We start from the raw sequence: 17,699 nt of genomic DNA, 5'->3' as shown, positions 1-17,699 counted from the left end.
ATGGGCAATAAGAGATTATTTTCTTCTATTGAGTGAGTGAGAAACAGTAAATGTGCTCAAGACGACTATTAAAAGGATCACTCGGTGAGCTGGGTCTGAGTTTTAAATGAGATCTTTCAAAGTTGGCTTGCACTGTAAAAGATACTACATAGTAATACGATACTGTTCTTTATTTTCTTGTCATGTTCCACCGATATGTTTGGAGTCTTAACTGTGTAAAAATGTCAAAACTGTAATGAGCAAACATGTGCACGCTATCATAAATTGAAGGTTTTACATAGGGCCACATTTTCAGTGAGGAAAAGCTGTTTGACAGATTGTATAGAAAGCCAAAACAGAAATATCATGGTGGTTCTGCCCCACGGGGCCAGGAGAGCCTAGGAAAGACACAGTGAGAAAGGCAAAGTGGTCTTTGCTGTCACTCACTCCACACTGTTTGAAGAAGGTTTCTAAGTCCGAGCACTTCCTTCTTTTTTGCCTTCAGATTTCATTCTTTATCAAATGAAAAGACTAATGATAAGCTATGGAAACAGAAATTTCTCGAGAAACCTGTTTCTCCTGACAGACAATAACCCTGCTCCTATACTTCTTCATTATGTTATAAAGGTTACAGGATCATATCCACTTTAATCTGGGATTTCTAAATTGCTTTAACAAATGCTAATCCTGAGAGTTTCCCTGCAGGAATCCAAAGAGAAAGTTTTGGGGACTTGGCAGAATCCTGCAGGGACATGGAATCAGAGCCATTGCGATGTATCCTCTTTTGCAGCATTGTAATCACTCCTAAGCTGCCTTCACAGTTTTAGTACACTAAGATGAGGAAATCAGAAAAGGTCAGAGAGAGCTCATACTGTAAAATTGAAGCCAGTGACACAGAATGTGTAAGTTTTGCCAAAACTCCTTTGATTTCTGTTCCAGGATTTTCCGTGGGAAAGGGATGATCTGGGAGGGCGGGAAAGACATTAGGAGTTGTCTTGCTCTTTTACCTTGGGAACTTGAGCCACCAGTGCAGTGCCCACCTAACTAGAATGTACACACACCAGCAGGACTGACTGACTACTCCATTAACTAGAGACACTGTACTCACTGGGGGCCTCGGGGGTACTGCGGTTCCTGTGTGGGTTTTTAATGTTGTAATGTATTGCATCTTAATGTATTGAATTCATTTTGTTGTACTATATTGGTTGGCATTTTATTAAAATAATTGTATTGTATCATATTTGTATGTTTTAAGAGAAAATAATATAAAATACAATATTTGTACTATTATATAGTGCAAAAACTACAAATCTGTGCCTCTGCCTCTTGAATTAATCATTTGGTCGCTTGCATTTGGGAAGGGGATGGAGAAAGGAAATACTCAATAAAGCTTTCGAAGTTCAAGAAATTCTTCTGTTTGGTCTGCTGCCTTATAATTCAGGTTACTCACAGCTGAGTCACGCAAACACACCCTCACAAACACATCAAGAAAAATACACACAAAATTAGACTAGCTCATCACCACCACACTCTATATTTGTGTAAAAATTTGTGATAAGACTGTAGACAAAATCACATCTTTTATTTATTGCTCCCAAACTACTATGCAAAATTCTTGGGTTTTAGAAAAGCTTCTTTCAAAAAAAAAAAAAAAAGGAAGGAAATTAGCTGGCCAGGCAAAAACTTTTGAATTAAAATCCAAAAGTGTAGAATCTAATCTTCTACTTTCCTGTATTCTAACAAATTTCAATTTATTATAGCATCTTACTAAAGACGAAATAGTAGGTGAACCATGAAAGGGAAAGGGAACAAAATGCAAATAAAAGCTTATGGTTGAGTTTAACTGTTTCTAAGATATCTGATATCTTAAATGTTGATGTGCATATGCAACAAAGGATAAAGTCAGCGAGTAACCACAGATCCTTTTCTTTCTTCACTAGATCAGGAAGCTCCATCCCTCCTGCGAAATCTCAGCGACCACACAGTGGCTGTCAGCAGTTCCACCACCTTGGACTGCCATGCAAGCGGCATCCCAGAGCCTCAGATAACCTGGTTTAAAAACAACCACCAAATACAACAAGAACCCGGTAAGAGACTTTTCCTTGCATTTGCGCGTTATCTTTCATTGTCCCCTTTCCCAACATTCCTGTCCCGCCCGTGTCCAACAGAGCCGGAACCATCTGCAGACACAGCTGCAAACACTGGGCTCTGGTTCCCGCTTGTAGCAACTTCACGTGGAGACTATTTGGGCCAGTCCTTATGCAGACCATATTTCTAACCCTCTAGAAAGGTCCTTACAGAATCGATTCAGCTGGAATGCTTTAAATAGTACATTCAGGAAGAAATGAAAAGAGCCACTTAGAAAATGGTTCAGGTCGCACTCCAGCCTGGGCGACCAGAGTAAGATTCCAACTCAAAAAAAAAGAAAAAAGAAAATGGTTCGGGTCACCGTGACTGCTGGGAAAGTGAGGAGCTGGTTTCTTGGTTTGAGGTATTGTAGCACTTTGAACACCTAGTGTTATGAAGTTCAGAAAAGTAGATTTAAAATCCTAAATTCACTACACCAACTTTAAGGATTTGGGGAAAGGAAGGCTATTTTAAATGATATTTTAGCATAACGATAAAGAGAAATCTAAACTAGTGGATATAGGTTTATTTTCTTTCAACAATTTGCAGCCTCATGTGAGAACTTGAAAATATCAAAACAAAAACAAGAAAACAGTAAATACAGTCATCCCTCGGTATCCGTGGGGGACTGATCCAGGACCGACTGCAGATTCCCAAATCCGCAGCTGCTCAAGTCTCTTCCATGAAGTTGCATAATATTTGTATTTACCCTGTGCACATCGTCTGTATACTTTAAATCATTACTTGTAATACTTAATACAAGGCTTACACATCATTTCATGTGAATTCAACACAGCATTTTGTGAGCAGTAAATTCTTTGCTTTTTGGAATACTGTGAATTTTTTTTTCCAAGTAGTTTTGATCCACAGTTAGTTGAATCCACAGCTGGGGAGCCTACAGGTGTGGAGGGCTGACTGTATTCTTAAAAACAACTAGACCCATAAATATAAACTTTATCTATTGCCTGCCTCATAATTGTGTGGTTAAGTAAGATTGAACTGAACTTCTTTATCATTTTGATTATATTTATATTAAAAATAAAATTGCCACTTTTTTGCAATATTATGACAACCTAATCACATAGATGGCAATATGGCTTAGTCCTTAAGTGTAAGTTCTCTACTCAAAGTGAAACCTGCATTTGAATCGAATGCCCAGAATGGGCTTGTTGCATGACAACTCCAAATTTTAAGATATCTACAAATGTTCTAGAAAAGCCTTACACTCAGCAGGTCCAAACCTTACATCATTTTTCTACACAAAGTAGCACCTCCTCTTATATGGACATCAAATCAGCCAAACTAGAAGATGATGACCCCCCATTTGCTCTCCTCCTCAAATCAGTCACCTGACTGAGCAGGTGAGATCTACTAAATGCTATTTCTCAAGTCCAATCCTTCCTCGGCCTTTCCTTATTCTCTGGTTCAGGCCCTCACTATCCGTCCTCCAAACATCCGTGGTTGTCTCCTCACGTGTCTCCCCGCCTCTCTTGACTCTTTACCTTTGTATTCCACCTGGCAGTATGCAATGCAGCTGTGAACATGCCCCTTCCCTGCTTCCCATCTCCCATGGCCCCCACCACACAGCTGGATGAAGTTCAAGCATCCGACGAGAAGGCCCCCAACCTTGGCCCCTGCCTGCGCCTACGGCTTAGCTCATTTCCCCTAATGGGAACTTGATAGTCCAGCAGTGCTAGCCTCTTGTCAGTCATGGCTCACGTTATGCTGCCACAGCACCCTGGGCTTTTTTGATCTTGTGTCTCCCCTGCCTTGCGCACATTTCCTTTCTTTTTTTGTGAGTTGAAGTCTCGCTCTGTCGCCCAGACTGGAGTGCAGTGGCCGCTCCCGGCCACCGCAGCCTCGACCTCCTGGGCTCCGGAGATCCTTCCGCCTCAGCCTTCCGAGTAGCTGGAATTACAGGCGTGCGTTAGCATACCCTGCTCACTTTTGATTTATTGTAGAGACGAGGTCTCGCCAAGTTGCCCAGGTGGGTCTCGAACCCGCAGGCTCAGGCCATCCACTCGCCTCGGCCTCCCAAAGTGCTGGGATGACAGGCTGAGCCACCGAGCCCAGCCCACATTTCCTTTCTTTATCTAATGCCTGCCCATCCCTTAAGACCCAGGTGGGGTGTCCTCCCTCCAGAAGGCCTAACTCAACTCCCACAAATAGGAGGCAGCCCACGAGTCTTCATTATTTCTGAATGTTTCTACCTCTCTCTTTCTGAGTTTTAAAATCATCAGTTCATGTGTGTCTTATAATCTGTGCATATGTCTACCACTCTTTTACTATATTGTTTTTTAGTCATCAATTGATATGCACCTCCTCTCCAGAGGGCAGAAGGTATCCTGTTTTATTTTTATCCTCAGAACTTAGCAGAGTGTTTGGCAATCGATACATGTTCCATGAATGAATCAATGAATAGTTTTCAGAAAACCACCGTATGCTGTCCTTAGCAAGTTCATTTGGTAACAGCACAAATGCCAGGATTTGGGATGGGGCTGGGGCCTAGATCATAGAATTTTTAAAGCTGAAGGGATCGTTGAAATATCTTTAGTCCAGCCAGGCTCCGTGGCTCAGCCTGTCATCCTACGCCTTGGGAGGCCGAGGTGAGTGGATTGCCTGAGCCCATGGGTTCGAGACCCGCCTGGGCAACTTAGCAAGACCTCATCTCTACAATAAATCAAAAATTAGCCGGGCGCGGTAGTGCACGCCTGTAGTTCCAGCTCCTTGGACGGCTGAGGTGGAAGGATCGCCGGAGCCCAGCAGGTCGAGGCTGTGGTGGTCGGGAGCGGCCACTGCACTCCAGTCTGGGCAACAGAGTGAGACTCCGTCTCAAAAAAAAAAAAAAGGAAATATCTTTAGTTCTGGCCAGGTGTGGCGTCTCAACCTGTAATCCCTGCACTTTGGGAGGCTGAGGCCAGAGGACTGCTTGAGCCCAGGGGTTCAAGGCCAGCCTAAACAACTTAGTGAGTCCTCGTCTCTATAATAAATCACACACAAAAACAAACAAACAAACAAAAAACTAACCAGGCATGGTGGCGTACATCTGTAGTTCTAGCTACTTGGAAGGCTGAGATGGAAGGATCGCCTAAACCCAACAAGTTGAGGCTGTGGTGGCTATGAGCATGCCACACCTCCCCAGCCTGGATGACAAGAGTGAGACTCCAACGCAAAAAAAAAAAAAAAAAAGCATGGTTGGGACCAGTGGTTCAGCCTGTAATTCCAGCACTTTGAGGCTAAGGCGAGAGGATCGCCTTTGCCTGGGGGTTCAAGACCAACCCGGGTAACTTGGTGAGACCTTGTCTCTACAATAAATCACAAAAACTAGCTGGGCATGGTGGCGTGTGTCTGTAGTTCCAGCTATTTGGGAGGCTGAGGCAGAAGGATCGCCTGAGCCCAGCAGGTGGAGGCTGCGGTGGCCGTGAGCGTGCCATTGCACTCCAGTCTGAGCAAGAAAGTGAGACTCCAACTCAAAAAAACAAAAAAGCACACAGGCAGTACACTCCCCTTAGGGATTTAGAGTTCATATTAGCATATTAAAGAGCCAAAGAAGAAACTTGTGGCTTTATTTTTATTTTTCTGAGTTGGAGTCTGACTCTTGTCACCCAGGCTGGGTGCAGCAGCACGCTCACGACCACCACAGCTTCCATCTGCTGGACTTACGCGATCCTGCTGCCTCAGCCTTCCAAGTAACTGGAACTACAGATGCACGCCACCACATCCGGCTAGTTTTTGTGATTTATTGCAGAGATGAGGTCTCACAAAGTTGCCCAGGCTGGTCTCGGACCCGTGGGCTCAGGCAATCCTCTCGCCTCGGCCTCCCGAAGCGCTGGGATGACAGACTGAGCCACCGTACCCGGCCTACCTGTGACTTTAAGTTCCTCAAACTTACTTGCTCACAAAATACATTTTATGAAAAATTAATGTAGGATGTTCGAGTGGTTACTTGAAAGAAGCAGATGTGACAGAAGTTCATCTTCATAATCTGGAAGAGGGTTGAAGGATCAGAGTTAAGACAACTGTGCAAGCTCATAACCATTATGGGACTAGTGGCTTGATGAGGCCAGAACACGTGCCAAGGCAGCCACCACAGACAGAGGACTGTGGTGTGCTGGGGAGATTAGAGCTTGAGTTGCTGGAGTCCCAGCCCTGCCTCGTGGGTTCTGGAAGAATTTAGTTGTCCTTATTCTCTGAGCTCTTATCTCCTTATTTATCACATTGGGATCATTGACCACACAGGGATGTGGTGAGGTATCAATGACGTAACTAACATAACTCAGCTGGCCCATAATCATGGCTTTGGAAATGCTATCTTCTGACCCACCTCACTGATACAGAAATTGTCCAGCGAGTTGTCAGAACTCATTGGAAGGTATCACAGTTATTGTCAGCTCAAATGTCAGACAACCCTAAAGCAAAATAATAAAGGTCCTCCCTCCTACCCTACCACCCAGCTTTCTTTGATTTTCTAAGGGCCTAAGGAAGAAACTCTGAAACAGGTCATATAAATTCTTATACAAAATCTTTTATGTATGAGGTAGTGTTCTGCTACTAGCATATGTTAAACTCATCTATGCTAAATCATCGTTTTAACTCTCCTTCTTGTCTCTGTATTCACTCTACAACAGCTTTTTTTTTTTGAGTTGGAGTCTTACTCTGTCACCCAGACTGGAGTGTAGAGGCACGCTCATGACCACCGCAGTCTCGACCTGCTGGGCTCAGGCGATCTTCCGCCTCAGCCTTCCAAGTAGCTGGAACTACAGGTGCACACCACCACGCCCGGCTAATTTTTTGATTTGTTGTAGAGGTGAGGTCTCACCAAGTTGCCCAGGCTGGTCTTGAACCCCTGAGCTCAGGCAATCCTCTTGTCTCAGCCTCCCAAAGTGCTGGGATTACAGGCATGAGCCACCAGGCCCAACCTTCCCAGGTGATTTATTTCTATTTATTTATTTTGTAGAGATGATGTCTCATCATGTTGCCCAGGCTGGTCTTGAACCCTTGGGCTCAGGCAATCCTCTTGCCTCCACCTTCCAAAGTGCTGGGATTTCAAACTAGTATAACCTGTTGGAAAGGGATTTCTTAATTGTCTGGAGATAATCTTTTACATGTGTGTAGTTTCTATAAAGTTTCCTATGTAACAGCCCCAGCTGTGCAGCAGATACAGTAGCCAATGTGATATGCTCCTTGACTATGACCCTTATGTTTGAATATGAGTGTCTTCAAACTGCCAGCTCTTTTGTGGTTATTTCTTTTTCAAACCTATGAATAAAAATAACCAAGGTGATAATCTGTTGTTGTTCCAAAGCTGAAATGGAAGATTATTAAGTTCATGGCCTGAAAAACTAGTTCATTAGATACTCATCCATAGCAAGCTAAACTGAGTTTAAAATCCCTGAAAATTCGATGTTTATCCTTTAGAAACTTGAGAGACATCTTTCAAAGGATGCCTGGCAGCTCAAACACGATTCATACCCCAAGGGAATTTCAGTGACCTTGGATCACTGATAGGATCCAGTCCGTTATCATTGCCATTTGCGAAATGATAACTTGCTCCCCTTCCAAAGAAAACACGAGAAAGGAAGCGGGGCACGCACGAGAGCGTGCAGGCATGACAGCGCACGCTCCAGACAAAATGCCTGCTTGGGTAGCTGCAGCGTTTCCTCATCATTTCCTTTCAGGAAAAAACGTTCAGTGGGGCACAGCCTCTCACCAGGAGAAAAGCAGTTTCAAGAAAGCGTTATGCAGGCAGCGTGGTAACTCCTTGGGCCAAAGGGCATCAGGCAGGAGCACAGGCCTGGTAGGATGGCAGGCACAAGAAGCCGAGCTCAGGGCTTGCTTGGGGGCATCTCCAGTGGGGCCACCCAGGCATGTGCGGCCCACCTCTTGTCTCCCCCCCCACGCTTCCCCACTCTGCTTCTCTGCTCTCTCCTTTCTCTTCCCCTCCCCGCAGCCCTCTGGGCCACAGCTGCTTCATCCCTGCCTGGACACCTCTTCCCTAATTCTGGGTGTCAGGGATCTTCTCTGCATTCCAGGGCCGCGACTCCCCCTTCTTGCTCATGTACTGTTACAGTGTATGCCATGAGCACATCACTTAATTGTTCTCTGGCTTTATGTGTGTTTATTTGGAAAACTTTTGAACTTAGAGATAATACCTTCATAGGTCTTCTTTATTAAAAATAATAGTATTTATTGAGCATTCAACTGGTGCCAAGGAACTATCTCATTTAGTTTTTTCGACTGCCATGGGTGGCGTTGACCGTGTGAAATGCATTTTGCAGATCTGTTTTACCTCCCAGGCACTCTCCTGACATTAGTTGACTCCTCCCAACAATTCTGCGAGGGCTACTAAGTTATTATACCTGTTTTACAGACTAACAGATGAGGAAGCCGAGACAGAGAGAGGAGAAATGACTGGCTCGAGTCCTAGAGTTAGTGGGTAGCTGACCAAGGTCCATACCAGAAAAGTCTGGCTTTGAAGCCTGCACCTGAACACCGAGCATAGGGAATTAGTTCATATCACTCACACGAGAACAAATAAGCCCAAGTTTAAATTGACTTACTGGGCACTCACAAACATGTATTTAGAACAATGAATATCTGCGCATTCCTAACCTTAAAGATGACTCTCTTGATGAATTCAGTTAATTTAAAGCATATTTTGAAACATTTTAAAAGCCTATAAAAATATGTGAAGAATTTTTAAAACCTATACATGACATATCTTAGGCTAAAGATCACTCTGAACCCCAATTACTGTGAACTTTTAAATTTTAAAAGGCTCAGAACTTATAGCACATCAGTCCAACATTCATTTATTTACTTATTTAACAAATATTTATAAGGCACCACTTGTGTCTGGCACTGTGCTAAGCTCTGCATATACAGGGGTGAACAAGAAAACTAAAATCTGAACAATAAAAAATCTAAAGTGGCCAGGCTCCGTGGCTCAGCCTGTAATCCCGCACTTTGGGAGTCCGAGGTGAGTGGATTGCCTGAGCCCGTGGGTTCGAGACCTGCCTGGGTAACTTGGCAAGACCTCATCTCTACAATAAATCAAAAAATTAGCCAGACATAGTAGCGCGCACCTATAGTTCCAGCTACTTGGAAGGCTGAGGCAGAAGGATCGCTGGAGCCCAGCACGTTGAGGCTGTAGTGACCAGGAGCGGCCACTGCACTCCAGTCTGGGTGACAGAGTGAGACTCCAACTCAAAAAAAAAAAAAAAAAACTAAAGTAATTAATGTATGTATGTGTTTAAGTATAGCTTATTCAAGCAACAACCTTGCATGTCCTGCCTTATACTATCAGTATATCAATTGGTCTAAAGGGGGAATAAGGTGAATTAATAAATTGGGCAAGCCAGGCTCGGTGGCTCAGCCTGTAATCCTGCGCTTTGGGAGGCTGAGGTAAGTGGATTGCCTGAGCCCGCGGGTTCAAGACCGGCCTGGGCAGCGAGACCTCATCTCTACGATAAATCAAAAAATCAGCCAGGCGTGGTAGCGCATGCCTATAATTCCGGCTACTCGGAAGGCTGAGGCGGAAGGATCGCCAGAGCCCAGCAGGTCGAGGCTGCGGTGGCCGGGAGTGGCCACTACACTCCAGTCTGAGTGACAAATTCTCCAACTCAAAAAAAATAAAAAATAAAAATAAATTGGGCAAGTAGAAATATAGTGTATTAAAATATCTTTAATACATTAAAGAGAACTGCAAAAATATATCCTTTGTGTTTTAATTTTCCTACTCTAAAGCTGAGCATACAGTAGGTTCTCAATTATTAACTGTTAGCTGTATATACAGAATGGAAGAGAGATAAAGAGGAAATAAGAGAATTAGTAGAGCCTCCAAATTAGAACTGAGTAGGGAAGCAGTTGGGAAGTGTAGATGGTACTGATAAGGTATAGGATGTAGAAGGATGAAGGTAATTTAAGACATATTTACTTTGAAGAGATAGGTGAAAAGAAAGTAGACAAGCTAAAGTGAGTATCATACAAAGGACCAGAGATGAGAGAGAAAAGTGTAGTACGAAGAGACCGTTCCAAGAAAGCACCACACAAGAGTTCAAAGTTGGAGATCAACTCTTTGACTGTGGCTCCTTTTGATGCTGGGTGGGGTGTAGTGTGTTGTTCTGTGAGTTCTTTTGACTCAGCCACAGAAAAGAATTTCAGAGTGCATCTCAAGTACAGAGACAGAATTTACAAGAAAGAAAGAGATATGCCCAAAGGGCACGGGTGCCTTAAAAGGACACTTGACTGTCTTTGACAAAAAGTTTTGTATACCTTTGCAACGATATTTAAGCAAATCATGAGCTAAGAGCAGTGGGCTGCAGGCGTCTGGTCACGAGTTTTTATGACCATCTCTCCTCCTTCTAAGGTCACAAGGACCTTCTAAATAACGGAAGCTACTGTCTAACTAGACTTGGGCTTTTCCTAGAACATCATGTCTGTGCTTTGGGTGATTCCCTGTTGTTTCTGTGATTTGCTGCACTAGTAGATAGATCCACACTCCAGCCCGCATGGTGGTCAGGTCTGGTGTGCCTGGTTGGTCAAGTGAAGGTCGCAGCTCCTCCAAAACAACCAAAAAGTTGCCCTCCTTGCTACCTCACACTTTTCTGATTCCCCACTGAGGTCGTAAAACATGTCAAGCTGCGACATTGCTGAGCAAGTGCTGGAAGGAGAGCTTTTGGCAACCCCCTTCACAGTGGCACTGTAAGGGATTAAGAGAAGTTTGCAAAGCAGATATGGCAGAAGGCCTATCGGAGCTTAGGTTTGCACTAATATAATAAGAACAATGATTTTCTGAGTCATTAAGAGCTGAAAGAGTCATTAAAGAGCCATTAAAATGCTAAAAAAAAAAAAAAAGGTAACAAACTCTCCCTCCCTGAAAACATTTAAGAAAACACAAGGCAATATTGACTTTAGGTGTTTTCAGTAAAGCCTGCCCGAACCAAGAAACAATCATCAACAATCATCAACAATCAAACTAAATTTCTGTGACAGCAACACATTTTTTAGAATATTTTAAGGTTAAAGCGGTAATTTTGGAACAATAAAGAATTCGGAAAGAATAAATTCTGTCTTAGACTAAGGCTGGGGCAGAAGAGAGTCACTCCATCCCAGTGAATGGAATGGAAACTTTTATTTGTTTGTTTGTTTATTTATTTATTTCCTCGTAAATGGAAACCTCTTGGTCCATTGCACTATTTCTCTAAGGCTCTGGAAGGGACATCATTCCTATCACCACTATGTCAGAGACCCCAAATACCTGCATCTGTGGACATCGTATTCCAGTGAAGATGACCTGTCATCCTAGGTCCCAGAAGGACCTAAAATTATTTGAATTGTAAAGTGTTTCGAATAGGTCCAGGAAAGACCTTCAGGAAAAGGAGAGAGAGATGGATAAGGATGCTACTCCCTGGGGATGATCAATGGACCATCCTTTCCCTCAGGCTGTGAGAATCAGCAGTTTTGCTTGAGTTCTTAGTTCAGCAATAACAAAATTCAGAAATGTCAATTATCTTTTGTAAAACTCAAGTAGCAATTGCCTTTTCTTTGTCAGAAAATCTACTCTTATGGTTCACCATGAATGAAGAACTATAATTGCAGAAAAGAAATATGGCCTGTGAAGGTGATACTTAACACCTTGCTGAGGCCAGCGCCCATCGGCTGATGTGACTAGCTAAGCGGCGTTCTCACTAGTCCTTTCTCTTCACTATGCATTCAGACCCAGAAAAACCCAGCTTCGCTACCAGACACACAAGTAGCTCTTTCCTGCCAGGATCTCCAAACACTGGCCCCAAGGTTTCTTTGTACCTCTGGCAACAATGTAATTATGAAGGACACTTCCGAATACCTTGCAAAATCAAGGCTCAGTTCTTTTTCAAGGATAAACTTCCCTTTAGAAGATGAGGAGAAGCCGGGCTCGGTGGCTCAGCCTGCAATCCCGCACCTTTGGGAAGCTGAGGTGAGTGGATTGCCTGAGCCTGCGGGTTCAAGACCCGCCTGGGCAACTTGGCGAGACCTCATCTCTACAATAAATAAAAAAAAAATCAGCCAGGCGTGGTAGCGCGCGCCTGTAGTTCCAGCTACTTGGAAGGCTGAGGCGGAAGGATCGCCGGAGCCCAGCAGGTCGAGGCTGCAGTGGCTGAGAGCGGCCACTGCACTCCAGTCTGGGTGACAGAGTGAGACTCTAACTCAAAAAAAAAAAAAAAAAAAAAAAGATGAGGAGAAAGGAGTGGAATTAAGTAAGGCGTGAAGTGTGATAACAGCACAAAAAAACAACCTGTTGGCATCGCCAAAGTTCTGAGCTCCAACTCTGACCTCAGCCAACAGAGGAATGCCGACTTTAATCACAGCCCTAACATGGTGAAAAATGGAAACTGTTACTTTCTGCAATTACCTGTTAATGTTTGGTTAGTCCGATGAGACTGAGAAGTGTAGAGTTCTATGATTTACATTCAGAAAAGTAAAGTAATTCATGAGTTAAGTTTCACTTTGAACTGGAAATCAGCAGAAGCTATTAATGGAGAATCCGTCTTAGCCCCCAGTGTACCTCTTTATGCGTGAGTTCCAGCTGATTTCGGTCCTGCACATACATATGCATACACAGCATCCTGATCGATCCCGATGCTTTGCCCAAAGAACATTTTTAGGATGCATTTTTTTTTTTTTTTTTGAGTTGGAGTCTCACTCGGTCGCCCAGATTGGAGTACAGTGGCCGCTCCCGGCCACCGCAGCCTCGACCTGCTGGACTCCGGCGATCCTTCCACCTCAGCCTTCCAAGTAGCCGAAATTACAGGTATGCACTACCACGCCTGGCTGACTTTTTAATTTATGTAGAGATGAGGTCTCGCTGCCCAGGCGGGTCTCGAACCCGCGGGCTCAGGCAATCCACTCACCTCAGCCTCCCAAAGGCGCGGGATTACAGGCTGAGCCACTGAGCCCAACTTCCTTTAAATTTTTAAGTGAAAAATTTAGAAAGTAAGAAGTAGGAGACAACTTGTAAATGTGGGCATCACTTTAGAAAAAGTCTTTTTTTTTAATTGTGGCAAAATGCACATAACATAAATGTTATCACTGTAACCATTTTCATGTGTAAAATTCAGTGGCACTAAGTACATTCACAATGTTGCACAACCATCACCATGATCTAGTTACAGACTATTTCACAACCCAATCGGAAGTCCCACAGCCACAAAAGCTTCTCCTTTCTGGCTATGAATTACCCTCTCTTGGTTCTTTCTGGGGCCTCTTGCAATACACGAAGCTGTATGTAGAGCATGTCCAAGCTCGACGGCTTATTTGTCTAGAGAGCAGTTGATGCTTGAGGGGCCAGAGACTGAGAAAGAAATGAGAATGAAGAAGAACAAAAAGAAGAGAAATGTTAACAACTGGGGGATCTAAAGGAGGACACACAGTCCCACAGCCATCCTGGGGTCTACTCGGGGACCGTACCCTGTCCCAAGACACTAATTGGAGGGGTCTCTCTGCAGATTCCTCATTCCACTGAAGACTGGACAACTCAAGAAGGAAAACTCATAGACTGCCTTAGATATGCTTCCTTCTCCATCTCTTAGCAAAATAATTAGATGACTTTTTTCTATTTCCCATGTCCAGAATTTGCATGGAAATCCCTCCACCCCACAAGCACAAACTGGAAAGTTTAATCAGGACCTAAAGTGACATACATAGCAATGCAACTGAGGTCATCAGCAACCCAGTTTAATTAAGGAAACTATGCAGACAAATATACTCTCAGATAACCTATTCAGTGAACTCAGTCCATTATTTGCATGACTGTAAATCGCTGCTGAAAAAGTCAAATCAAGAAAGTGCTCCCTCCCATTCAAATGATAAACCTGGTTTTTACATAATCTCCCACTTCCAGGAAGCCTTAAACAGTCAAGACTGCTATTGTTTAAGTAGCCATCTCGGTTAACATGGTAATAATTAAACTGGCCATCACTAAAAAACAAAATGAAATGCAGAAAACATACTGTATACCATCCCCCACACACACACCTCACAGGGGCCGGTCTCCTGATGGAATGGGTTTTGGTTTGTTCTTTTATTACTTTAATCTATCATTGTAATTTGTTGTCAAGTGCAAATCTACTTTTCTCGCTTCAAAAAACATTTGCTAGCCAGGCTCGGTGGCTCAGCCTGTAATTCCGCGCCTTTGGGAGGCTGAGGTGAGTGGATTGCCTGAGCCTGCGGGTTCGAGACCCGCCTGGGCAGCAAGACCTCATCTCTACGGTAAATCAAAAATCAGCCGGGCGTGGTAGCGCATGCCTGTAATTCCAGCTACTTGGAAGGCTTAGGTGGAAGGATCGCCGGAACCCAGGAGCGGCCACTGCACTCCAGTCTGGGTGACAGAGTGAGACTCCAACTCAAAAAAAAAAAAAAAAATTGCTTATTCAATACATAGTCAATATTATAAAGTTATGCAAATGTTTAAGTAGCTGGAGCTATATAGCTTTTAAATTTTTATTCAATGGTTCTTGACTGATTGATGGTAAAGATGCTGACATTCATGTTTAAACTGCTATTTCATTTATTTTAATTAATCAAATAACACACGAATACATTTTCATTGTAAAAGATTCACAAAATACAAAAATACAGTAGGCTATACAATTTCCCTCATGGAGAATCAACATGCTGATATGTGTTTGTCAATGATTATTCCATTTTTTACCTATACATGTGCTATATCCAAATATGGGGCTTTTTAATTACATAAATGGGATCCACTCATTCACTATTCACTGTATTTTCAGTGAATACACTGAGAGCCAATTCTGTGACAGTTACATACGAGGTGCTGAAAAAGAGATAAGACTTCATTAGAACAAGAGCAAAGTTCACAGTGAAAGGGCACAAAAATGTTTTTGTTTTTGAATGTTTAGAAATGTGTGTGTTTGGGGCACAGTTTCAAGGAGTTCACTTCAACCACAAGCTCTTCAAATCAACCAGTTTACAATTTCTTGAAAGTCCTAACTCTATTCTGTGAGTTCAACTAGCAAAGCAATAGACATGATCCCAAATGAAAGGATCTTTGTTTATGGCGTTTCCCTTATTTGGAGGTTAGAGAGAGAGAGAGGAATATTTTTTTTTTTTTTTTTTTTTGAGTTGGAGTCTCACTCTGTCGCCCAGACTGGAGTGCAGTGGCATGCTCCCGGCCACTGCAGCCTCGAGCTACTGGGCTCTGGCGATCCTTTCGCCTCAGCCTTCCAAGTAGCCAGAACTACAGGTGTGTGCTACCATTCCCGGCTATTTATTTATTGATTGTAGAGACGAGGGCTCGCCAAATTGCACAGGCGGGTCTCAAACCCATGGGCTCAGGCAATCCACTCGCCTCGGCCTCCCAAAGTGCTGGATTTACAGGCTGAGCCACCGAGCCCGGTGAGAGAGGAATATTATACAGCTTTTTTCATCTCTGTCCCTTATCTTATTCTTTTCTAAGCATTCCTCTTTTTCTGTCTTTTCCATGACTAAAAGACAAATAGCCTCATCAGGGTTCCCACTGCCCATCAAGTATATTTTGCAACATCCTCGTAATTCTATTCCAGTTTAACACATACTATTACAAGGCTGCTTTTCACTGTGTTCTAAATTATCCCAGTTTACCAACCTTTTTTTTTTTTTTTTTACATTCACAAAGGCTTTGCCCTAAGGCTTGATCTTAGGATGAAATTCTCAATAAAGAAGAAAGAAGCCACATGGAAGCACTGGAGTCATTCATCTTTTAGTGTCATTTAACAGGTCCATCATTCTTCATTTCCCAATTTTGTCAGCCTTTGCTGGTTTACTAAGCTTGGGTTTCTCTTCCCCAGGCATAAGTTTTCCAAACCTCCAAAGTCCCAGTGGATATATAAAATCTCCTCTGTGGGAGACGGTTGGACATCCTGCTTCTGGTTTTCCTGGTTCACCATTAGCCATCTTGAATCTATATTTTGGTTCTTCTGGTTCTCAGTCCAGACTCACCCCTTAGCTAATCAACTCCTTTAAAAGCTACCAATCAAAAGATATGGTTATTTACTGTGTACCAAGAACTGTATACATCATCATCACTACCATTTTACTGGTTCCTGCAAAAGCAGGCCCATGTAAAGTTTTACTTGTCCCTTTAGAGCAAATATTTTAGCACATCTATGAAACCACCTTGAGTTTGCATTTCTAAACTCCAGGAACTGGGGCTTTTTGCACTTAAGGATGACAAAATTAACCGATACTCAATTTTACAAATTCCAAGGAAAGCTGAACATGCAGCAGGACATCAGTCAATATTACCACATAGAGATTTAGCATTAATGCTTAGCTTAGTTTCATAGTATTCAGCAAAGATTGCAAAGCTCACCCCCCTCTTTACCCCTGTGTGCCCTTTTCTATTGTCTTGATTGATTTGGGCATTTCCTCAGTTACTGAAGGTCAGCTGTCTGTCAGCACAGCCCTGGACACTGAGGACTCAGTCACTGAATAAGGCAGAGGTATTGTTCTCCAGCAGCCCACAGTGGAGTGGGCAGATAAGGAAGTCAGCGATTTTACTACAAAATGCTCAAGTGCCAGAGTAGGGGCATGCAAAGGGTGACATAGGAGCAAAACAGAAGGGGTCCAAAGGCATCAGAAGATGCTTCCCAAAGCAGCTGATCCTTGAGCTGAATATTAAGGAGTGTTAGCCAACGCCAGGGGACAATTTGCACAGTGTCATGGGGTTCAGCATGAAATGCCCACAGATCAGTGAGCACTTTGTGTTACGGACCTGTTTAGGGATATAATAGGCACAGAGCGAGGAGGATGGCAGGAGACACATCAGGAAGGTCTTTGCTTAATAAAATCTTACTCACATATATAGCCTCTAAGTCAAAGTTGTGTCTAATCTATCCTGCATACATGTCTTTATTGGCCCTCCCAGTAAATTGTATAAGTTGATCTGGTTGTTGACATTTAAAAATCGTGAGTTTTAACATAAAAAGTTCAGATGCCTACCTTTTCTTTAAAACTCAGAAGACAACACAGGATTCAAATTCCCATATTCCCCACTGGCTGCAACTAAGTAGTGTCTTCCCCTTATAGATGGGCGACGGCCTTCTGTGCTTCACAGACCAGACATGTCCCCCTTCCATTGCATCATTTTCAGCACACTTATGTGCCTAGCCCTGAAGCCATCCACATTCGCATGTCCTGCTCTGTGCCCTGTTGGTTCAATCGGATACAGCTTCTTATACTAAAGAGAAATTAAAAATGAGTTTCCATGGTCATTGTTATGTTTTCAGTGGTTGAAGCATCTGTATTCAGAGTCAGAGCCATGGAAATACACAAACAGGTCTAGAGAAATGACAGCCTATCCCTCTAGAAGTAAGCAGGTCTACAGTCATATTATCTCAGGAACACAAAGTAGAACATCATGTTTTATAAGCGAGATCTACATGTCAGTTCTAATGACTAATACCCAAAAAGGATAGAGAAAATTCAGATAAGAGTGATCCTTCGAGCCGGGCTCGGTGGCTCAGCCTGTAATCCCGTGCCTTTGGGAGGCTGAGGTGAGTGGATTGCCTGAGTCCGCGGGTTCGAGACCTGCCTGGGCAATTTGGCGAGAC

General features: G+C 43.3%; 1 protein-coding gene across 1 annotated transcript in view; it reads left to right on the top strand.

Moving 5' to 3' along the window:
• The window catches only part of LOC103271953 (vascular endothelial growth factor receptor 1-like), a gene marked incomplete at its 3' end in the record, with an annotated part of 101,119 nt that extends 84,911 nt beyond the window's left edge, over positions 1–16,208 (top strand). The window contains exons 14-15 of the mRNA XM_021718252.1: positions 1,920–2,066; positions 16,153–16,208. Coding sequence (XP_021573927.1) covers positions 1,920–2,066; positions 16,153–16,208 — 203 coding nt within the window. The remainder of the gene's footprint in view (positions 1–1,919; positions 2,067–16,152) is intronic.
• Positions 16,209–17,699: the final 1,491 nt, after the last annotated feature.

The sequence above is a fragment of the Carlito syrichta genome, unplaced genomic scaffold, assembly GCF_000164805.1.
Source record: "Carlito syrichta isolate Samal-C Ts95f unplaced genomic scaffold, Tarsius_syrichta-2.0.1 Scaffold312037, whole genome shotgun sequence".
NCBI classification, from domain to species: Eukaryota; Metazoa; Chordata; class Mammalia; order Primates; family Tarsiidae; genus Carlito; species Carlito syrichta.
Note: the sequence above shows the minus strand (reverse complement) of the source record. Positions and strands in the feature narration are given on the sequence as shown.